Consider the following 21547-nt stretch of genomic DNA (forward strand, 5'->3'; position numbering starts at 1 on the left):
TTTGCAGACATTTCTTTCTCATTATTTAGGGTGCCTTTTCATTTTACTGATTATTTCTTTTACTGTGCATAAATTTTTAAATTTGATGTTGTCCCACTTGTTTCTCTTTGCTGTCATTGTTTGTGCTTTTTGTGTCATGTTCAAAATATTGTTACCAAATCCAATGTTGAAGAGTTTCTTGTTTCTTTCTGTGAGTTTTATGGCATCAGGTCTTATGTTTAAATCCATTTTGAGTTGATTTTTGTGAGTGGTATAAGCTCTAGAGATCCAGTTTTATTGTTCAGCATGTGGTCCGTTGGTATCCAACACCATTTATTGAAGAGACCATTTTTTTTCCATTGGGTGTTCTTGGTCCCTTTTTTGAATATTAGTTGACTGTATATGATAGGATTCATTCTGGGGTCTGTATTCTGTTCCACTGGTCTGTGTGTCTGTTTATATGCCAGTACGATACTGTTGTTATTACCATAGTTTTGTATAATTTGAAATTAGGAGGTGTGATACCTCTGAATTAGTTCTTTCTCGGGATTTCTTTGACTACTTATAGTCTTCTATAGTTCCATACAAATTTTAGGAGTATTTTTCTTCTGTTTCTGTGAATTATGCCATTAAGATTTTTTTAAAGATTTTATTTATTTACCTATTTTAGAGAAAGTGTGCACATGAACAAGAAAGCAAGGAGAAGAGCGGAGGGGGAAGGGAGAGGGAGAAAGAAACTTGAATAGACTCTGCTCGGAGGGCAGAACCTGACCTCCTGAGATTATGTCTGGAGCTGAAACCTAGAGTTGGACACTTAACCAGCTGAGCCACCCAGTTGCCCCTGGCATTAAAATTTTGATAGAGATTGCACTGAATCTATAGGTGGCTTAGGGTAGTATGGACATTTTAATATTATTCATAATGCTGACGCATGAACATGAGATGTCTTATTTGTTTATGTCTTTGATTTTTTTTTCAACAGAGTCTTGTAGTTTTTGTTGTTCAGATCATTTACTTCCTTGGTTAAATTTATTCCTAAGTGTCTTATTTTTTGATGCTACTGTGAATAGGGAAGTTTTGTTTTCTAGTGTTTCATTATCAGTATATAGAAATGCAACTGATGGAGGGGAAGATGGGGGCAGAGTAGGAGGACCCTAGACTCGTCTTGTCCCATAAACACAATGAGATAACTATCAAGTCATCCTAAATACCCCAGAAACTGACCTGATGACCAACAGAAAAATACTCCACATCTGAAAGGAAAGAAGAGGCCACATCAAAGAAGGTAGGAAGTGAAGAGAAGAGTTGTTTAGGGGACAAAAAGGTCCTCGGTGCTGTGAAAGGGAGAGAGCTGTGGTTGCATAAGAGTCAAGAGAGAGGAGGACACAGGGGAATGCATAAAGAGAATTTTCCCCCAAAGCCATTGGCCTGGAAAATAATAGGGGATGAATTTCATGAGTTCTTGAAAACAGCAAGACTTAAAGCCTGGAGTTTTGAATGCCAGTGGGCTTGGCTGGAATAGAGCCAAGGAGGACACTAAACTGCTCCTGGAGAGAAGGCAGGCAAATAACCAGAGTGAGATAAAAGAAATTTAAAAAAGAGTCAGAGATGCAGAATGCAATAAATGAGATTTGAAACAGGCTTGATGCAATGAACAGCACATTATAAGATGTGGAGGAATGAATTAGTGATCCAGAAGACAAAATATTGGAAAATAATGAGGCTGAACAAAAGAGAGAAGAATTATGCATCACAAGAATAGACTTAGGGAACTCAGTGACTCCACCAAACATAATAGCATTTGTATTATAGGAGAAGGGGACAGAGAGAGAAGGGGGCAGAACATTTATTTCAAGAAATAGCAGAAACTTTCCCTAAGCCAGGAGAAGAAAACAGACATCCAGATCCAGGAGACACACACAATTCCCATCAAATTCAACAAAAGTGGGCCAACACCAAGATATATTGTAATTACATTTGCAAAGTGTAGTGATAAATAAAAAAAAATCTTAAAAGAAGCAAGACAAAAGAGATCCTTAAGTTGCAGGAAAAAAACCCATAAGGCTAACTGGAGATTTCTCAACAGAAACTCGGCAAGCCAGAAGGGAGTGGCATGATATATTCAGAGTATCAAATGGGAAAAATCTTCAGCCAAAATATTCTTTCCATCAAGGCTATCATTCAGAATAGAAGGAGAGATAAAATAGTTTCCCAGACAAAACCTGAAGAAGTTCCTGATCCCTAAACCAGCTATGTAAGAAATACTAAGAGGGACTCTGAGTGCAAATAAGATTCCAAAAGTGACAAAGGCAAGAAAGGATCAGAGAAAATCCCCATATACAACAACAGAACAAGAAATAAAATGATAATAAATATATATCTATCAGTACATAACTTTGAATATAAATGGACTAAATGCTTCAATCAAAAGACAGAATGTCAGAGTTGATAAAAATATAAGACCCGTCTACATGCTGCCTACAAAAGACTCATTTTAGAAGTAAAGACACCTACAGATTGAAAGTGAGGGAATGGAGAAACATTTATCATGGGAAAGGACGTCAAAAGAAAGCCATATTAGCAATACTTATATTGAGCAAACTAGACTTTAAAACAAATACTTTGGGGATCTGGGTGGCTCATTCGGTTAAGCTGCTGCCTTCTGCTCAGGTCATGATCCCAGGGTCCTGGGATCAAGTCCCACATCGGGCTCCTTGCTCAGCAGGGAGCCTGCTTCTCTCTCTGCCTCTGCCTGCCACTCTGCCTGCTTGTGCTTTCTCTCTCTGACAAATAAATAAATAAAATCTTAATAAAAATAAAAATACTTCAGAAAGAGACAAAGAGATGGCATTATATAATCATAAAGAGGATAATCCAACAAGAACATCTAATAATTGTAAATATTTTAGCCTCCAACATCTGAGCATCCAAATATATAAAACAATAATAGACATAAAGGAACTTAATAATAATACAATTATAGTAGGGGACTTTAACATCCCACTTACATCAATGGACAGATCCTCTAAGTAGAAAATCAACAAGGACACAATGGCCTTGAATGACACACTGGACCAGATGGACTTAACATATATTTACAATATTCCACCCTAAAGCAACAGAATACACATTCTTTACAAGCCCACCTGGAACAGTGTCCGGAATAGATCACATAGTAGCCCTCAAAACAGGCCTCAACAAATACAAAAAATGGAAATCATACCATGCCTGTTTTCTGACTGCATCACTATGAAACTAGAAGTAAACCACACACAGAGGCTGGAAAGCCCACAAATATATGAAGGTTAAACAAGATGCTAGTAAACAGTGAATGAATCAACCAGGAAATAAGGAATTAAAAAATATGGAAACAGTTGAAAATGAAAACATGATAGTCCAAAAACTCTGGGTTGCAGCCAAAATGGGCCTAAGATGGAAATATACAGAATTACAGGCCTACCTCAAGATGGAAGAAAATCTTGAAGAAACAACCTAACCTTAAAAAAAATAAAATAATGAAAAAAAAATAATGAAACTGGAATACCTCTAGCTAGACATATCAAAAAGAATAGAGAAAAGACCCAAAATAAATAAAATAAAATAAATGAAGGAGAGGAGAAATGACAGCCAACAATACATAAATAAAAACAAGTAAAGAGAATATTATGAAAAACTTTATGTCAGGAGTTTGACAAGTTGGAAGAAATGGATAAATTCCTAGAAACATATAAACTGCCAGAACTGAAATAGGAAGAAAAAGAACACTTGAAAAGACTGATAACCAGCACAGAAATTGAATCAGTTATCAAAAAACTTGCAACAAAGAAAAGCCTGGGGGCACCAAGGTGGCTCAGTGAGTTAAGCTTCTGACTCTCTGTTTTGGCTCATCTTAGGGATGTGAGGTTGAACTCCTCATCAGACTCCATGCTCAATGAGAAGTCTGCTTGAGATTCTCTCTCTCTCTCTCCCCTGCCCCCTACATGCTCAGTCAATCAATTTAAATAAATGAATTCAAATAAATTTAAGTAAACATAAATATAAACAAACAAAAAACATGAAAGAAATTAAAAAGAAAGAGAAACCCAGGATGATGTGGCTTCACAGGAGAATTGTACAAACATTTAGAGGAGAGTTAATACCTATTCTCAAAGTCTTCTAAAAAATACATGAGGAAAACTTTTAAGTTCATTATATGAGGGCAGCATTACTCTGATACTAAAATGAGATAAAAACACCACTAAGAGAGTGTCTGGGTGGCTCAGTTGGTTTAGCCTCTGCCTTTGGCTCAGGTCCTAAAATCTAGCCCCACATCAGGCCCCCTGTTCAGTGGGGATCCTGCTTCTCCCTCTCCACCCTGCTCATGCTCTCTCTCTTTCTCTCTCTCTTTTTCAAATAAATAAATAAAATCTTAAAACAAAACAAAATAACACCACTAAGGAAAAGAACTACAAGTCAATATCCCTGGTGAATATGGATTCAAAAATTCTCAGTAAAATACTAGTAAATAGAATCCAACAATACATTAAAAAAAGTCATTCATCACCATCAAATGGGACTTATTCCTGGGTTGCAAGCATGCTTCCGTATTTGCAAATCAATCAATGTGAGACACCACATTAATAAAAGAAATGATAAGAACCATAGGTCATTTCAATAGGTGTAGAAAAAGCTTTTGAAAAAGTACAACATCCATTCATAATAAAAGCCCTCAATGAAATAGGTTTAGAGGGAATATACCTCAACATCAGAAAGGCCAGAGGATGTAGAGAAAGTGGAACCCTCTTACACTGTTGTTGGGAATGCAAGTTGGTACAGCCACTTTGGAAAGCAGTGTGGAGATTCCTCAAGAAATTAAAAATAGAGCTTCCCTATGACCCTGCAATTGCACTACTGGGTATTTACCCCAAAGATACGGATGTAGTGAAAGGAAGGGCCATCTGTACCCCAATGTTCATAGCAGCAATGACCACAAACTGTGGAAAGAACCAAGATGCCCTTCAACAGACTGATGGATAAAGAAGATATGGTCCATATATACAATGGAGTATTATGCCTCCATCAGAAAGGATGACTATCCAACTTTTGTATCAGCATGAATGGGACTTGAGGAGATTTTGCTGAGTGAAATCAGTCAAGCAGAGAGAGTCAATTATCATATGGTTTCACTTACTTGTGGAGCATAAGGAATAACATGGAGAACATGGGGAGATGGCGAGGAGAAGTGAGTTGGGGGAAATTGGAGGGGAGGATGGACCATGAGAGACTGTGGACTCTGAGAAACAAACAGGGTTTTGGAAAAGAGGGGGAGTGGGGGGTTGGGTGAGCCTGGTGGTAGGTATTATGGAGGGCATATATTGTATGGAGCAATGGGTGCGGTGCATAAACAATGAACTTTGGGACACACAAAAATAAAATAAAATTAAAAAAAACCCACAGCTAATAATCATTCTCAATGGGGAATAACTGAGACATTTTCTTCTATAGTCAGGAGCAAGACAGGGATGTCCACTCTCACCAGTTATTTAACATAGTACTGGAAGTCCTAGCCACAGCAATGATAAAAACACAAAGAAATAAAAGGCACCCAAATAGGCAGGGAAGAAGTCAACCTTTCACTATTTGCAGATGACTTGATACTGTAAATGGAAAACCTTCAGTTGATAAATGAATTCAGTAGAGTCACAGAATACAAAATCAATATTCAGACATCTGCTGCATTTCTATACTCCAACAGTGAAGTAGCAGAAAAAGAAAGCAAGATATCAGTCCCATTTACAGTTCCACCAAAATCAGTAAGATACCTAGGAGTAAACCTAACAAAATAAGTGAAAGACCCAAATTCTGTAAACTATGAAACACTGATGAAAGAGATTGAGGATGACACAAAGAAATAGACGTTCCATACTCATGGATTGGAAGAACAAATACTGTTAAAATATGCATGCTGCCAAGGTAATCTACATGTATAATGCAATCCCCATCAAAATAACACCAACAGGTTTACACACTTCACAGCACTCACCCAAACCTGGTGATTCACAGACCTGTACCCCTGGGGATAAAAATATATGTTTATAAAAAATAAAAAATTTAAAAAAATAAAAAAAACCCAACATTTTTCTCAGAGCTAGAATAAACAATTCTAAAATTTGTATGGAGCCACAAAAGTTCCTGAATAGCCAAAGCTTCCTTGAAAAAGAAAAGCACATCTGGAGACATCACAGTTCTGGACTTCAAGCTGTATTAAAAGGTGTAGTGATCAAAACAATACGGAACTGGCACAAAAATAGACACAAATAAATGGAATAGAATAGAAAACCCAGAAATGAGCCCACAACTATCTGGCAATTAATCTTTGACAAAGCAGGAAAGAATATCCAATGGGAAAAGGACAGTTTGTTTAACAAATGGGTGTTGGGAAAACGACAGCAACATGCAAAAGAATGCATCTGGACCACTTTCTTACACCACACAGGAAAATAAATTCAAAATGGATGGCGCCTGGGTGGCTCAGTGGGTTAAGCCGCTGCCTTCGGCTCAGGTCATGATCTCAGGGTCCTGGGATCGAGTTCCGCATCGGTCTCTCTGCTCAGCAGAGAGCCTGCTTCCCTCTATCTCTCTCTCTGCCTGCCTCTCCTTCTACTTGTGATCTCTCTCTGTCAAATAAATAAATAAAGTCTTTAAAAAAAAAAGGAAATGGATTAAAGATCTAAAAAATGAGACCTGAAACCCTAAAAACCTTAGAGGAGAACATAGAGAGTAACCTCTTGACATTGGTTGTAGCAGCTTCTTTCTAGGTATGTCTACTGAGACAGGGGAAATAAAAGCAGAAATAATGTATTGGGACTTAATACAAATAAAAAGCTTCTGCACAGTGAGGGAATCAATCAGCTATACTGTGGAATGGGAAAAAAATATTTGTAGATGACATGGTAATGGGTTAGTATCCAAAATATTCAAAGAACTTAAAGAATTGAATGCCCCCAAAATGAATAATGCAATTAATAAGTGGGCAGAAGGCATGAACAAGCATTTTTCTATAGAACACATACTGATGACTAACAAGACTCATGGAAAGATACTCAGCATCACTGATCATCAGAGAAATAACAAGTCAAAAGTACAATAAGATATCACCTCACACTATTCAGAATGGCTAAAATTAACAACACAAGAAACAACAGGTTTTGGCAAGGATGTGGAATAATGGTACCCCTCTTGCATTCTTGGTGGGAATGCAAACTGGTGTAGCCACTTCGTGAAACAGGATACAGGTTCCTGGAAATCTTTTTTTTTTTTTTTTAAGATTTTATGTATTTATTTGACAGAGAGAGATCACAAGTAGGCAGAGAGGCAGGCAGAGAGAGAGGAAGGGAAGCAGGCTCCCTGCTGAGCAGAGAGCCCGATGTGGGACTCGATCCCAGGACCCTGAGATCATGACCTGAGCCGAAGGCAGCGGCTTAACACACTGAGCCACCCAGGCGCCCCAGGTTCCTGGAAATCTTAAATATGGAATTGCCCTACCCTATGATCCAGGAATCACACTTCTAAGTACTCAAAGAATACACAAATTCTAATTCCAAGGGATATATGCAGCCTGATTTTTATATTGGCATTATCCATAATAGCCAACTTATGGAAACAGCTGAAGTCTCCATCAACCAGGGAATGGATGAAGAAGAAGTGATATATACATGTATATACAATGGAACTTTTTAGCCACAGAAAAGAATAAAGTCTTGCAATTTGCAACAGTGGGGATATAGCTAGAGTGTATTATGCTAAGCAAAACAAGGTAATCAGATGAAGAGAAATACCATACAATTTTACTCATATGTGAAATTTAAGAAACACAACAAAAAAGAAAGGGGAAAAAACAGGCAAACCAAGAAACAGACCCTTAGGTATAGGGAACAACTTGTTGGTTATAGGAGGGTAGATTGGTGGTGGTGGGAGTAAAATAAGTGATGGGTATTAAGGAGTACACCTGGTGTGATGAGCACAGGGTGTTTAGTGAAAGCCTTGAACTCACAGAGTGTTTAATGAAAGCATACCTTTTGAACTAATAGTATACCGTATTTAACTAATTGGAATTTAAATAAAAACTTTATAAAATAAGTGAAATCTAACATAATGGCATGTTGATCTTATATCCTGCAACTTTACTGAGAGTGTGATTTTTTTCCAAGTTTTTTGTTTAAAGCTTGAATTTTCTAAAATTATATTATGTACAAATAACAATTATATTTCTTTTTTTCTGATTCAAATGCTTTTTCTTTGTCTTACCCAATTGCTATATCTACGACTTCCAGTACTATATTGGAAAGAAAGATGAGAGTGGGCATCCTTGTCTTGTTCATGATTATAGAGGAAAGGTTTTCAATTTTTCACAATTGAGTATAATGTTACCTCTGGGTTTGTTGTATTTGACTTTTATTATGTTGAAGTATGCTCCTTCTATACCAATCCTTTTGAAGGTTTTTGTCATGAAAGGATGTCATATTTTGTAAATACTTTTTGCAGCATCTATTGATATAATCATGTGATTTTTATCTTTCTATTAATGTGGTGTATTACATTTATTGGTTTGAGTATGTTGATTTATCTTTGAATCCTGGAGTTAAATCATACTCGTTCATGTATAATTCTTTTAATGTGTGCTTGGATTTCATTTCTAATATTTTGTTGTGAATTTTTGCTTTTGTGTTTACCAGGGATATTGGTCTATTATAATAGTTTTCTTGTAGTGTCTTTATCTGACTTTGGTCTCAAAGTAATGTTGGTCTTGTTGAATGATTCTGGAAATGTTCTTTCTTCAATTTTTTGAAAAAGTTTGAGAAAGATTGGCGTTAATTCTTTAAGTTTTGATAGAATTTGCCTGTGATGCTTCCTGTCCTGAGGTTTTCTGTGTGTGGGGGGGTTTGACTACTGATTCAGTCTCTTTCCTGATTCAGTCTTTTTAGGCTGTTCATTTCTAAGAATATATTCGTTTTTTCTAGGTTTAATTAATTTGTTGGCGTATAATTTTCGATTGTAGTCTCATAGTCCTATGCATTTCTGTTGTAATATGTCCTCTTTCATTTATAATATTTTTTGAGTCTTATCTCTCTTTTTTCTTAGTGCAGCAATTTTATCTTTCAGAAAAGCTGGCTTTCAGTTTTGTTGATCTTTATACTTATTCTTTTGGCCTCTATTTCATTTATTTCTGCTCTTATCTTTATTGTCATTCTTTTTGCTAATCAGTGCTTAATTTGTTCTTTTTCTCTCTAGTTCCTTAAGGTGTAAAATTATGTTTATTTGAGATTTTTATACTTTCTTAATATATGCATTTATCTTTATAAGCCTTCCTTTCAGAACTGCTTTCTTGGCATCCCGTAGGAATTGATATGTTGTGTTTCCATTTTTTTTCAAGGTATTTTTTATTTCCCTTTTGATTTTTTTTTTTTGTTTAACCCATTGATTGTTCAGAAGTTTGGTTATTTTTCACATTTGTAGAATTTTCACCTTTCCTCTTGTTGACTTCTAGTTTAATGCTGTTGTGATCTGAAAAGATAAGTGGCATGATTTCAGTCTTCTTAAATTTGCTATGACTTGTTTTGTGTACTATCATATGATCTATCTTTGGAGAGTGTTATGTGTGCACTTGGAAGAATGTATTCTCATGATGTTGGATGACATGTTCTATAAATGTCTGTTATATCTATTTGGTCTAAAGTATGTTTCAGTTTTGTTTCCTTAATTTTTCTTATGTCTTCTTTGATCCTTATAATTAAACAGGTTGGCTATTAGAATCCTTTTTTTTTATTCTAGAATATATCACAGTAACTCATGTGTGTGGTTCTTCCGTCTGGCGTTAGTTCCCTCAGATGCACTGGGACCTGGCAGTGGAGTGAGAGTCGCATGGGCTTAGCACCTGGGGCTTTGAGGGTGCCCACTGGCCAGTGGGTGGATCCTCTAAGTTAGAGCACTCCCAGAGATCGGTGGGGTAGACCTTTTGATCTGAAGCAGACAGCATGAAACTTGTTCCTTCAGTGCCCTTTGATATTCTCATCTGCTTTTCCCCTATTCCTCTCCCTCCCCCCAGTCAAGGAGGTCTGTCCTCGAAAGTTCTGGTGCTGCCTGAGAGAAATAGGTCCCTTCAGTTGTAACCTGCACTTTTGCAGCAGCTGGGCAGTCACTTAACCACTTTTGATTTCTTCCTTCTCTGTGGGAGTGGTTGCAGTATTCCACCTCTACTGAAGAGGGTGCTACTGAAGCTGCCAAAATCTCGGACCCTTGCATTGTCATCCTGGGAAGCAGTGCATCCTTGGCAAGTTCCTCCATCTCCTCTGTGTCAAAGTTCATCTTTATTCCACTCTGATAGCATGCCAGATTTTCCCTTCATGCAGGCTGGACCTCCACAAAGTCTCTATTGCCTGTGGATATCCACTTCTTTTGTGCTGTCCAGGTTACTTTTATCCCATGATCACTATAAGTTGAGGTGGGGCATGCTTGCCCAAACCTTGGGTTGCAGCCTCCACCAAAGCCCTGTCTACCCATACATGTACAGGTAGGTAAAAACCTCCGGGGTGTTTTGGTATGATGTGCAGAAGCACTTTTGTTCCGCTATGAATGTCTAATTAGTTATTAATCAAAGTGGAGAGAAAAGTAGAACAATTAATCTGCCATGATGCTGACATCATTCCCTTAACAAACTTTAAATTTGGGTTTTGCTATTGATGGTTGTATCCTAGCAAAGCATGTGTGATATGAGACTCCAGAAGAAAAAATAATTTTATTTCTAAAATGGAATTATTTTGAATATATTATGTAATAAGCTAGGACTCTTAAAATACTTTAGAAATCTAAGTCAGACTCATGGAAAGTCAGATTTTTCTTTGCTAAATATATAGAATGTAAAACCTTAAGTTTAGTATAAAATAAATATTGTATACTTTATTACTACTTTTGTACTTTTTCCAGTTTTTAAATTATTACTTTACAATTTTTATCCTACTTGTTACACAGTTGTTTCAGTATCTTTCTGCATATGCTTCCTGATCTTTTTGGTTTAGTAATGTCCCTTCTTACTTTGCTTTGAGGTGTTTTTCACAGAAGTTATGCATTTGCAGTGATCCTTCTGTTTCTTCTTGCTTACTGACCTAGGTCTTGTGATATGATTGACTGAATTTAGGAGAACAGACTGCATGGTCTTAACTGTTGTAAGAAAAGCTTATATAGTAATAAAGTTTTCTTAGTATTGTAACCCTGTAATAAATCTTTGATTTTGGTTTATTGTATTTTTTTATAGTTTGCATTTTAAAGATTTTATTTATTTATTTGACAGAGAGAAATCACAAGTAGAAGGAGAGGCAGGCAGAGAGAGAGAGAGGAAGCAGGCTCCCTGCTGAGCAGAGAGACCGATGTGGGACTCGATCCCAGGACCCTGAGATCATGACCTGAGCCGAAGGCAGCAGCTTAACCCACTGAGCCAACCAGGCGCCCCTTGGTTTATTCTTAAGTGTTCTTGATACTGGGTCCTGTATTGTTTTTCAGGGTTTTTGTTACCATTTAATATTTGAAATTCTAATACTAAGCTTTAACCAAGATAATAAATAGTACATCTCGTGCTGCATGCAACAAATATTCTAAATGGACACAGTTTTTGTAACACCAGGATTTTATCGGGTTGTTGGTAGCTTTTTTCCTCTAAAATGACAGCATGGATCACTAATGGAGAGAACAGTGAAGAAAGGTTTAACATAAGAAAAGAAGCACATCCTTATAATAAATTCAGAATGCCACAGAGTGAGCAAGGCAAAGCTATTGTTGAAGACTACCTGAAAAAAACAGTCTCGTTTGAACCTTATTAATTTGGGTTACAGCATTCCATATTGTAATTACAAAACAAATAGAATTTTAGTATATGAAATGATGTATTAATACGTAGCATGTACTGGAATATCATGCACTTCAAATTATGACATTTTTCTGTGCTTTTTCTCAAAGACCATTCAGCAGTCTTAATTTCTAAAGGCATTTCAGTAGCGTTTAAAATGTTAATAGAGGGGTGCCTGGGTGGCTCAGACAGTTAAGCATCTGCCTTCAGCTTGGGTTATGATCTCAAGCCCTGCATCGGGCTTCCTGCTTGGCAGGGAGTCTCCTTCTCCCTCTGCCTCAGCTTCTCCCCCCTGCTTGTGCTCTGTCCTCTCTCTCTCTCTCTCTATCTCTCAAATAAATATAAATAATAAAATGGTATTAGAAAAAATAACATTTCAGGAGAACCTTTATGTGAATTTTACTCAGTTTTAATTAATTATTTAAAATATTCTTGATGGGCATCTGGGTGGCTCAGTTGTACAAGTGTTTGCCTTTACCTCAGGTCATGATCCCAGGGTCCTGGAATCGAGTTCTGCATCGGGATCCCTGCTCGGCAGGAAGCTTGCTTCTCTCTCTCATCCCTGTTTGGGCTTTCTGTCACTATCTCTGTCTCTCTCAAAAAAATAGATAAAATCTTAAAAAAATGCTTGATAAAATTTTGAGTCTTCTTATGGGATAATTGTGATCTCATATTCTCTCCCTTTTACTATTCACTAGTACTTCTTTTTTTTTTTTTAATTTATTTATTTGACAGAGAGATCACAAGTAGGCAGAGAGGCAGGCAGAGAGAGGGGGTGAAGCAAGCTCCCCACTGAGTGGAGTCCAATGCAGGACTTGATCCCAGGACCCTGGGATCATGACCCAAGCCGAAGAGAGGCTTAACCCACTGAGCCACCTAGGTGCCCCTATTCACTAGCACTTCTAATTGATGTTGAGGAAGCATAGAAAATTAAACTGAAATAAGTTAATTTTACTGCTTGTTAGGGACACTTATAAAATCACCCAGTTTTTAAGAAAAGGGCATGATGAAAAACAGTGCCTGTAACATAGGAAAAAGATCCACAAGGACGCCTGAGTGGCTCAGTTCGTTAAGTAGCTGCCTTCAGCTCAGGTCATGATCCCAGCGTCCTGGGATCGAGTCCCACATTGGGCTCCTTGTTCCGTGGGGAGCCTGCTTCTCCCTCTGCCACTCTGTCTGTCAATGCTCTCTTTCTCTCTCTCTCTCTGACAAATAAATAAATAAAATCTTAAAAAAAAATCCACAAAGGTGGAAGTGACCAGTAAGTCACAAGAGAAAACATTAGGTTGGACAGACTATTTATAATTACTAGGTATAATGCAAGAAAGTGAACTAGAAAATTTCACATAAGGAGATACAAACTTGAAATGGTATAAATGTGACTATACTATGAAAAACAATGGGTAGAGATAAAAGAAATGAGAAATCTATGTGGGATGATACTATAGACCTGACAGTGTGGATGATGCTTTCTTAATGGAGAAGTAAATAGGGCAAGATACCTACATCAAACTAAAGCTTGATGTCTGCCCATCCCTGCACTCCAATTATAGGTATTACACTGAGCCATCTAAAATCACTATTTTTATGTAGAAAGTAGTCAAATACCAAGTTTCATTCAGCTCAACCCATAAAGGATTACTGGAATATCATGCACTTCAAATTATGACATTTTTCTGTGCTTTTTCTCAAAGACCATTCAGCAGTCTTAAAAGTCCCAATTAGCATATAGGGGAAGAACCTATGGATTTACTAGGAAGGCTTAATAGTGAGAATGCAGTAATGACATTATAGTGGATATATTGGCATAAGATTGTGGGAATTTTTAAATTTTAAATTTTAAATTGCTTATCTTTCAACTTGCATTATACTTAAAATAGAAAAAAATTCACTGAAATAGTACATTAGGTAGAAACATTCAGATACAGGACTGTGATAATTGTGTGTGTGTTTATGTGTGTCATTTATTTTATTGTTAATTTTGAACAAAAGAATAATGACTTTGAGCATTCTTCTCTCTTAAAGGGAGCATGAATAATATTCAGGCTTAGAAGAATGAGACCCAATTCTTCTTAGTAAAATACTCAAGTGTTGGTTAAAAGTGAACTCTTGTATCTTTGTAGTCAGTTATCAGCCATTAACAATTGAGGAAAATGTTTCTGATAAAGTGCTCTGTAAATATATAAGAAAAACAGAAAGCAGCAATTGTGAAAAATACTGGTTAAATGGACAATGCATGCAAAAAAGAGTGTTGACAGAACTCCTTAGTGTATATAGAACTTAAGCCCTGTTGATATCAAATAACAGAAAATATATAAATGTTAGCATCTCAGGTGCTAGATGAATAAACAAAAAATCACTGAGGTTGGAAAGAAGGAATATTTGATGCTGCTGCTGTCAAATATACAATGTACCTTATATTAGAAATTTTTTGAATAGCTATTAACAGTAACTAGGAAGAACCCAATAGAAAAGTTGTGTTTAAGTTAAAAATGTATTGTTAAGTGTGTTAGGTGAAATTTTAAAAATTTACCTATAGTTTAATCACAAAGCAGATAGTTTCATTTCCTTTGTTTCTTTTAAGTCCTTATTATGCATATTTTGCATATTTTCCCATAATTTAAGTCATAGTATACTTGTAAGGTTGCATTTTATATTTTGTGCTTTGTAGTTCCTAAATTTTTCCACAGTGCCTAGTTTTGTATTTTAATTGTTAATTTCTATAGAATAGTCCATCACATATTCTGTAATTTGATCAACCATTCCCCTGTTGTTGGACTTAGGTTATTTATCATTCTTTGGTAGTGTAAGTAGTACTTCATTAAACATTTGTGCATGTAGCTCATTTTTGCTAATAAGTTGTGTCACTAGAATAGATTCTCAAGGGTTGGGCAATGAGTGTGTTTATTTTCATGACTCTTGAGGTGTATTGCCAAAATTATTTTCCAAATGGATCATGTCACTTTATAGTCTATCTAGAAATGTAGGCATATAACAGTTTCAAGTAGTAATTGCTGGCCTTAGGTTTTATAATTTTTAAAATGCTAATTTATTAGGTATAGTACTGTATTTTATTATTTTCATTTAAATTTCTTTTGATAGTTGGCAAAATAGTTAAATATATTCTATGATTCTGTTTATTTGTATTTCCTATATTGTGACTTACCTGTTAATTTCCTTTTATCCGTTCATCTATTAGATCTTAGTGGAATTTTTTTTAAAGATTCTATTTATTTATTAGAGAGAGCTGAGTTGAGAAAGAGATCAAGGGGGAGCGGTCAGAGGGAGAGGGAGAAGCAGGCTCCCTGCTGAGCTAGAAGCTCAATGTGGGACTCTGTCCCAGGAGTCTGGGATCAGGACCTGAGCTACTTAGGCGCCCCCTTAATGATATTCTTATAGATGGTTAGTTTTATATGTGTTTTAAAATATTAAGATTTTGTCATATTTGTTGGATATATTTTCCATTTTTTTTCAATTAATAGTTTTCTTTGTAAAGGAGTCTTAAAAAGTAAAAGCTAATTGGTATAGACTGTAAAGATACATAAAGTTTTTAGTCATTTTTCCTGATTTAATAGTTTTGACCTGTGGTACTAATGGGATCTCTTAGTGGGGTTAAGAATATACTGTTTATATGCTTAGTTATATTCCTTTGGCCTTCAAAAAATGCAGGTATTTATTAGAGGAATGATTTCTGGTAGCTTTCTGGTAGCTCTTTATCTCTACCCTGTGTCTTTCACTACTTCTTTTTCCTTATGTTTCTGCTTTTCTTCTTAGAGTTGCTTTTCTGATTACTTTTATTCCTATTGATATTGTTTTTTGTTTTTCTACTTTAAGTAGTGTTTTTTAACTGGGGACAGTTGTAATGTTTTTTGTTTTTGTTTATTACCACCAGTAGACATTTGGCAATGTCTAGAGATATTTTTTCTTGTCACAGCTTAATGGTGGTAGGGTTCTACTAAAATCTAGTGGGTAGAGGCTAAGGAATACTTTTCAGTAGACAGGCCCCACACAGTGAAGGTTCATCAGACCCAAAGTCCAGTATTGCTGAGGCTGAAAAACCCTGCCTTAAAGTAACACACCTTTTCTTCTATCTATTTGAAAAGTATGGGTAGAAAAAAAGCAAAGCAGAAGTGATGGTTGATTGTTTTAAGAACTAAGAGCAGTAAGAAATGTTTGACTGGTAAAGGAAGATTACTAAGTCCCAAAGTTAATGGTGTTTGCTCTTTCCATCTTAGAGTTGTGAAAATTTCTAGAGGTTGGGATGGGGAAAGGTGCCAAAAAGAAATCCTCCGAGCTGGTAGTAGTGATGCTTGTGGGTTTTCTACCATTATTTACTCAGCATCTCACAGTGTTCTATAAATCCTCAGATCTCTATTGTTTGGCATTCAAAGTCTAATTGGTTTTGCTATTCATCATTCATTTTTTGTCATTTTTTGAATTTAAAATGGCCAGTGGATCTGCCTTTGAAAAAAAAAAGACTCCTTTGCTTTTAAGATTGAGATGTGTGAAAACTCCATATTTTTTATTGTGGCATTTTTTTTAACATGACCCTGACATTTTTTTAAAGATTTTTATTTATTTATTTGACAGAGAGAGAGAGAGAGATCACAAGTAGGTAGAGAGGCAGGCAGAAAGAGAGGTGGAAGTAGATTCCCTGCTGAGCAGAGAACACAATGTGGGGCTCAATCCCAGGACCCTGAGATCATGACCTGAGCGGAAGGCAGAGGATTAACCTACTGAGCCACCCAGGCACCCCTGTTGTGGCATGGTTCTAATTGTTTTAATCTAGCTACAAACCCATTCTTGCCTTAATTTTGCCTTACTTCAACATAAAGCTGTTACCATCTGTACTATATTATTTATGCACTACAGTAAAATGTTATGTTGTTTCAAGGTAACTTCGCGCTTATAAGGATCTTATGTTTTGATTAAAATATAATGTATGGGATGTTAAATATTTTTAGTGTATAAGGGAAGACTGGAGGAATTTCACAGAGCAAGCGGCTGCTTGTAAATCCTTACATGGGGATTAAGATCTCCATTTTAGGTAAGTGAGAAGAATCCAGGTGGCATTTGAAAGAGAACTGGGCAGACTTCTGGTTTATTCTGTCTGTTTTTATAAAGGAAATTAATAAGGCAAAACAACAAACAAAAAGAACTATGATGACTTTATATAGGAGATGCAGTTTCAAAAATTTATTGGTAACTAGTGGAGAGTCTACTGTTTCAGAGACCAAAAAATGGAGAACCTATATACAAACTTAGAAAGGATTGTTTGTTACTAAAAGCTTAATGTATTATCATAGCTTCCTTTCTTTTTTCACTGTATAAGTCTTTTTTTTTTAAGATTTTATGTATTTATTTGTCAGAGAGAGAGCACAAGCAGGGGGAGCAGCAGGCAGAGCAGGTAGAGGGAGAAGCAGGCTCCCCATTGAGCAGGGTGCTGGATGCAGGACTCTGTCCTGGGACCCTGGGATCATAACTTGAGCCAAAGGCAGATGCTTAACTGACTTGAGTCACCCAGGCATCCCACTGTATAAGCCTATTACTCTTGAAAGTTTAGAGACAGCTGTGTAGCTGCATATGCAGTGAATAGGTTTGAGGAGGTAGGATAGGAGTTCATACAGTTCCCTATGTAACTTTTAAAATGTATTTATTTAATCAAATGCAGTCTGTATTCTAAAATTCCTTTATGTTATGGTATGATTTACCTATATATTTAAAGTGACAGTGTCTTTGACTATAGTTTACCAAGAAAGGTAAAACAAAAATGTACTTGAGAACCCATAGTAAGGCAAACAGAAAATCAGACTTACGGGATTTAAAAGAAGAGTATTCTTAGTGCTTTGTGGTATTAAACTTGAATTCATAAAATCATGAAATGTATAATGGAATTTAGGCTTTTCACAGGGTAAAATTGCTATGGTGTGTGTACCCTATTTTATCTCATCTTAATACTTATGATTTGACTTTATGAATAACGTTTTGCTTTTAGGTTTTAAGAAGGAATCTTCTATTCTATGTTTTTCAGTGAATATCACCTCTGCCCGGCAATTAACTGGATGCAGTCGCTTCAGCCATATTTTCCCTTCATCTGCTTATCAGCACATTAAGATGCATAAGAGAATTCTGGGGCACTTGTCTTCTGTCTATTGTGTAGCATTTGACCGAAGTGGGAGAAGAATTTTTACAGTGAGTTTAAAATTAATGATACTGTAGCATGTTTGCTATTTACTACAGTTGAAGGTAGGCTTCATGGTATTGAATTATGCTTTGTAAGCAATTCATCCTTCTTAGACACATGAATGCAAGGAAAGATGAGTACAAAGATGAGTAAAAAGATGAATTTACAAACAGCGTTGCTGGAGGGGTGGTGGGTGCGGGATGGATAATTGGATGAGGGACATTAAGGAGGGAACTTGATGTAGTGAGCACTGGGTGTTATATGCAACTGATGAATCACCAAATTCTACCTCTGAAACTAATAATATATTATATGTTAACTAATTTGAATTTAAGTAAAATCTAAAAAAAAGGGAAGAAATATGTAACTTAAAAAAAGAAATTGAAAATCTTTGCTCATTCTATATAAATAAATGGGTGAACTATAATGTTCTCTATGTTTTGGGAAATCTAATTTAAAAAATTAAATCTTAAGAAGGCCTTATATTCTAGAGGTTAATTTGTGTGAAACAAACTTATCTACTCCATTCTATTTCATTTTCGCAAACATTTATTAAAATGCATTTTGCATTTGTCACTTAGTGTAAATGGTGCCTATTCTTCTTAATTAAAATGATTATGTCATTCTTATGGTTGAGTAATTGTACTCCATACACAGTTTGTAACCAAAATTACATTTATTGTGTATATCTTTCTTTTATTTCAGTACTAATAATTTTTTTTTAAGATTTCATCTATTTTTCTGGGAGAGAGAGCCAGGGGGAAAGGGCAGAGGGAGAAGCATACTCCCGCCTGAGTAGGGAGAGAGTCCATCTCTGGGCTCAATTCCAGGACTCTGAGATCATGACTTGAGCCAAAGGTAGCTGCTTAACTGACTGAGCCACCCAAGTGCCCCAATACTAAGTTTTTAAAAAGTTTTACACATGGGGTTTGAACTCAGGATCCTGAGATTAAGACCTGAACTGAGATCAAGACTTGAACTGAGATCAAGACTTGGATACTCGACCAACTGAAACACCCAGGCATCCTTAAATCTGGGTTTTTAAAGTTTTATTTAAATTCCAGTTAGTTTCCATACAGTGTAATATTAGTTTCAGGTGTACGATATAGTGATTAGGCGCTTCCAATACATCACCTGGTGCTCATCACAGCAAGCATACTCCTTAATCCTGGTCATATATTTTACCTCTTCCCCACACCCACCTCCCCTCTGGTAACCATAGGTTTGTTCTCTATAGTTAAGAGTCTTTCTTGGTTTGCCTCTCTCTCTCCTTTTTTCCCCTTTGCTCATTTGTTTTGTTTCTTAAATTCCACATATGAGTGAAATCATATGGTATTTGTCTTTCTCTGACTGACTTACTTTGCTTAGCATTTTATTAACCAGATAATATTGTGGGCTTTTGAGTACAAAATTGTAGCATGCTAATATTTCTAAGAAGGGTTTTAGTCTCACTATTTTAGTAGTAAGTTAACATAGAAGTGTATTTAGTGTCATAATTTTCTTTTTAACTTTCTGTGCTATAGTAAATGAAATAGTTTGCATTTTGGGAACTTATGACTCCTTGGAGTTCATTAAAGACTCTTCCATTGACATTTTCTTAACTCCAAATGCATCACCTAAGTATTTGGATGTTAATGATCATGACGAGAATGACAATTGCTATATTTTTATTTTTTATTTTTTTAAGATTTTATTTATTTGAGAGAGAGAGGGAAAGAGAACATGAGCAGGGGTGGTGGGGTTGGGGGAAGAGGGAGAGGGAGAAGCAGACTTCCCGCTGAGCAGGGAGCCTGACCTGGGGCTCTGGGCTAGATCTCAGGGCCCTGGGATCATGACCTGAGTTGAAGGCAGACATTTAACTGGCTGTGCAACCCAGATGTCCCATTATCTTTTTATAAACCAATAATTATGAACTAACTTATTTACTACATTGGAGTAGAATTGCTTTTTACTATTTTTAAAGCTCTTGAAATTATCAATAGGAAGTTCAACTTAACATTTTCAGCAGAGTTTATTAACAAGGACACAAGTTATTGAGAAATGCATGTAGAGTTTAGGCTAAATTTTTAAATATTTGTAGAAAAATATTCAAGGAATCATGATAAAAGGCTGTCAGGCATAAGGAAAGAAATAATGGCAGGGGTACCTGGGTGGCTCAGTGGGTTAAGTCTCTGCCTTCCACTCAGATCATGATCCCAGGGTCCTGGGATCGAGTCCCGCATCGGGCTCTCTGCTCAGTGGGGAGCCTGCTTCCCCTCCCCCGCCCCACCTGCCTCTCTGCCTACTTGTGATCTCTCTCTCTCTGTCAAATAAATAAATAAAATCTTTAAAAAAAATAAATAATGTCAGATATATTTAATGCCAAATCACTTAAAGTGAGTTTTAATATTTGAGTTGTCAGGATTGGTAGTTTTGGGGAGTTCTTCACAAATTTCATCAGTTTACATAATGCTTTGTCAACGCTGTCATTTGAAGATCATTTATATTTCTTCCTGGATCCATATTATATGGACAGAGGAGATTAGAAAGTAAAGGCTTAGAAGTAACTTAATAAAAATCCTCCCTTTGAGGCACCTGGGTGGCTCAGTGGGTTAAGCCTCTGCCTTCATTCAGGTCATGATCTCAGGGTCCTGGGATGGAGCCCCGCATTCGGCTCTGCTCATCAGGGAGCCTGCTTCCCCCTCTCTCTGCTTCTCTCTCTTCCTATGTGTGATCTCTCTCTCTCTCTCTGTCAAATAAATAAATAAAATCTTAAAGAAAAATCCTCCCTTTGTCATTTTGGCTCTTTTTTTCCGGGAAGAGGGGTGGTGGTGCAAATTTTTGCTTCATTGGGAATCTGTCATTCTGTGTTACTATAGGGTTCAGATGACTGTTTGGTGAAAATTTGGGCAACGGATGATGGACGTCTCCTTGCTACACTCCGAGGGCACTCTGCTGAAATTTCTGATATGGCTGTTAACTATGAAAACACTCTTATTGCTGCAGGCAGCTGTGATAAGGTTGTAAGAGTGTGGTGTCTTCGAACTTGTGCACCAGTTGCAGTCCTTCAGGGACATTCAGCTTCTATTACTTCCATACAGGTAAGAAAAATGAAAAGGTATCACTACCTATGTAATGAGGATGAAAATTCTCTCAGTTTTTGTTATTTTGTGTGGATATTATTATAAAGAATGGCAACAGAAAAATGATCTCTAAGGGCTTTGCCCTACCTTTCTCTGGTATTTTTTAAATTCCTTTTTCATATAAATTTATTGTTTTAGAGATCATTCAAAAATCACTGAATTAGTTTTCCAAATATAGGGCAAGACATTTATCTGACTAGTATTTGTGAAGAAGGGAAAAGACTTACAAATATTGTAAGGAAGCAACACTGATACCTGTTAGGTTGGAAACAGGTTCTAATTTGAATATTGGCATACTTTGTGTTAATACTTAATGCAAGATGTTTGTCAGTCAGATTGTGTGTGTATGGTTTAATGTTAAAATTTTATTCTTTGTTTCAGTGA

At 36.4% G+C, this 21547-nt stretch overlaps 1 protein-coding gene across 4 annotated transcripts in view; it reads left to right on the forward strand.

Annotated features, from left to right (window-relative positions):
• Window positions 1-21547, forward strand: part of BRWD3 (bromodomain and WD repeat domain containing 3) — a 220789-nt gene that overhangs the window by 39336 nt on the left and 159906 nt on the right. For all 4 annotated transcript variants that reach the window (XM_013050048.2, XM_045087074.1, XM_045087075.1 and 1 more), the window contains exons 7-8: window positions 17889-18049; window positions 20900-21121. In XM_013050048.2, the coding sequence (XP_012905502.1) occupies window positions 17889-18049; window positions 20900-21121 (383 nt within the window). The remainder of the gene's footprint in view (window positions 1-17888; window positions 18050-20899; window positions 21122-21547) is intronic.

This window comes from Mustela putorius, unplaced genomic scaffold (assembly GCF_011764305.1).
Source record: "Mustela putorius furo isolate JIRA1106 unplaced genomic scaffold, ASM1176430v1.1 tig00001021_pilon_pilon_pilon, whole genome shotgun sequence".
Classification (NCBI taxonomy): Eukaryota; Metazoa; Chordata; class Mammalia; order Carnivora; family Mustelidae; genus Mustela; species Mustela putorius.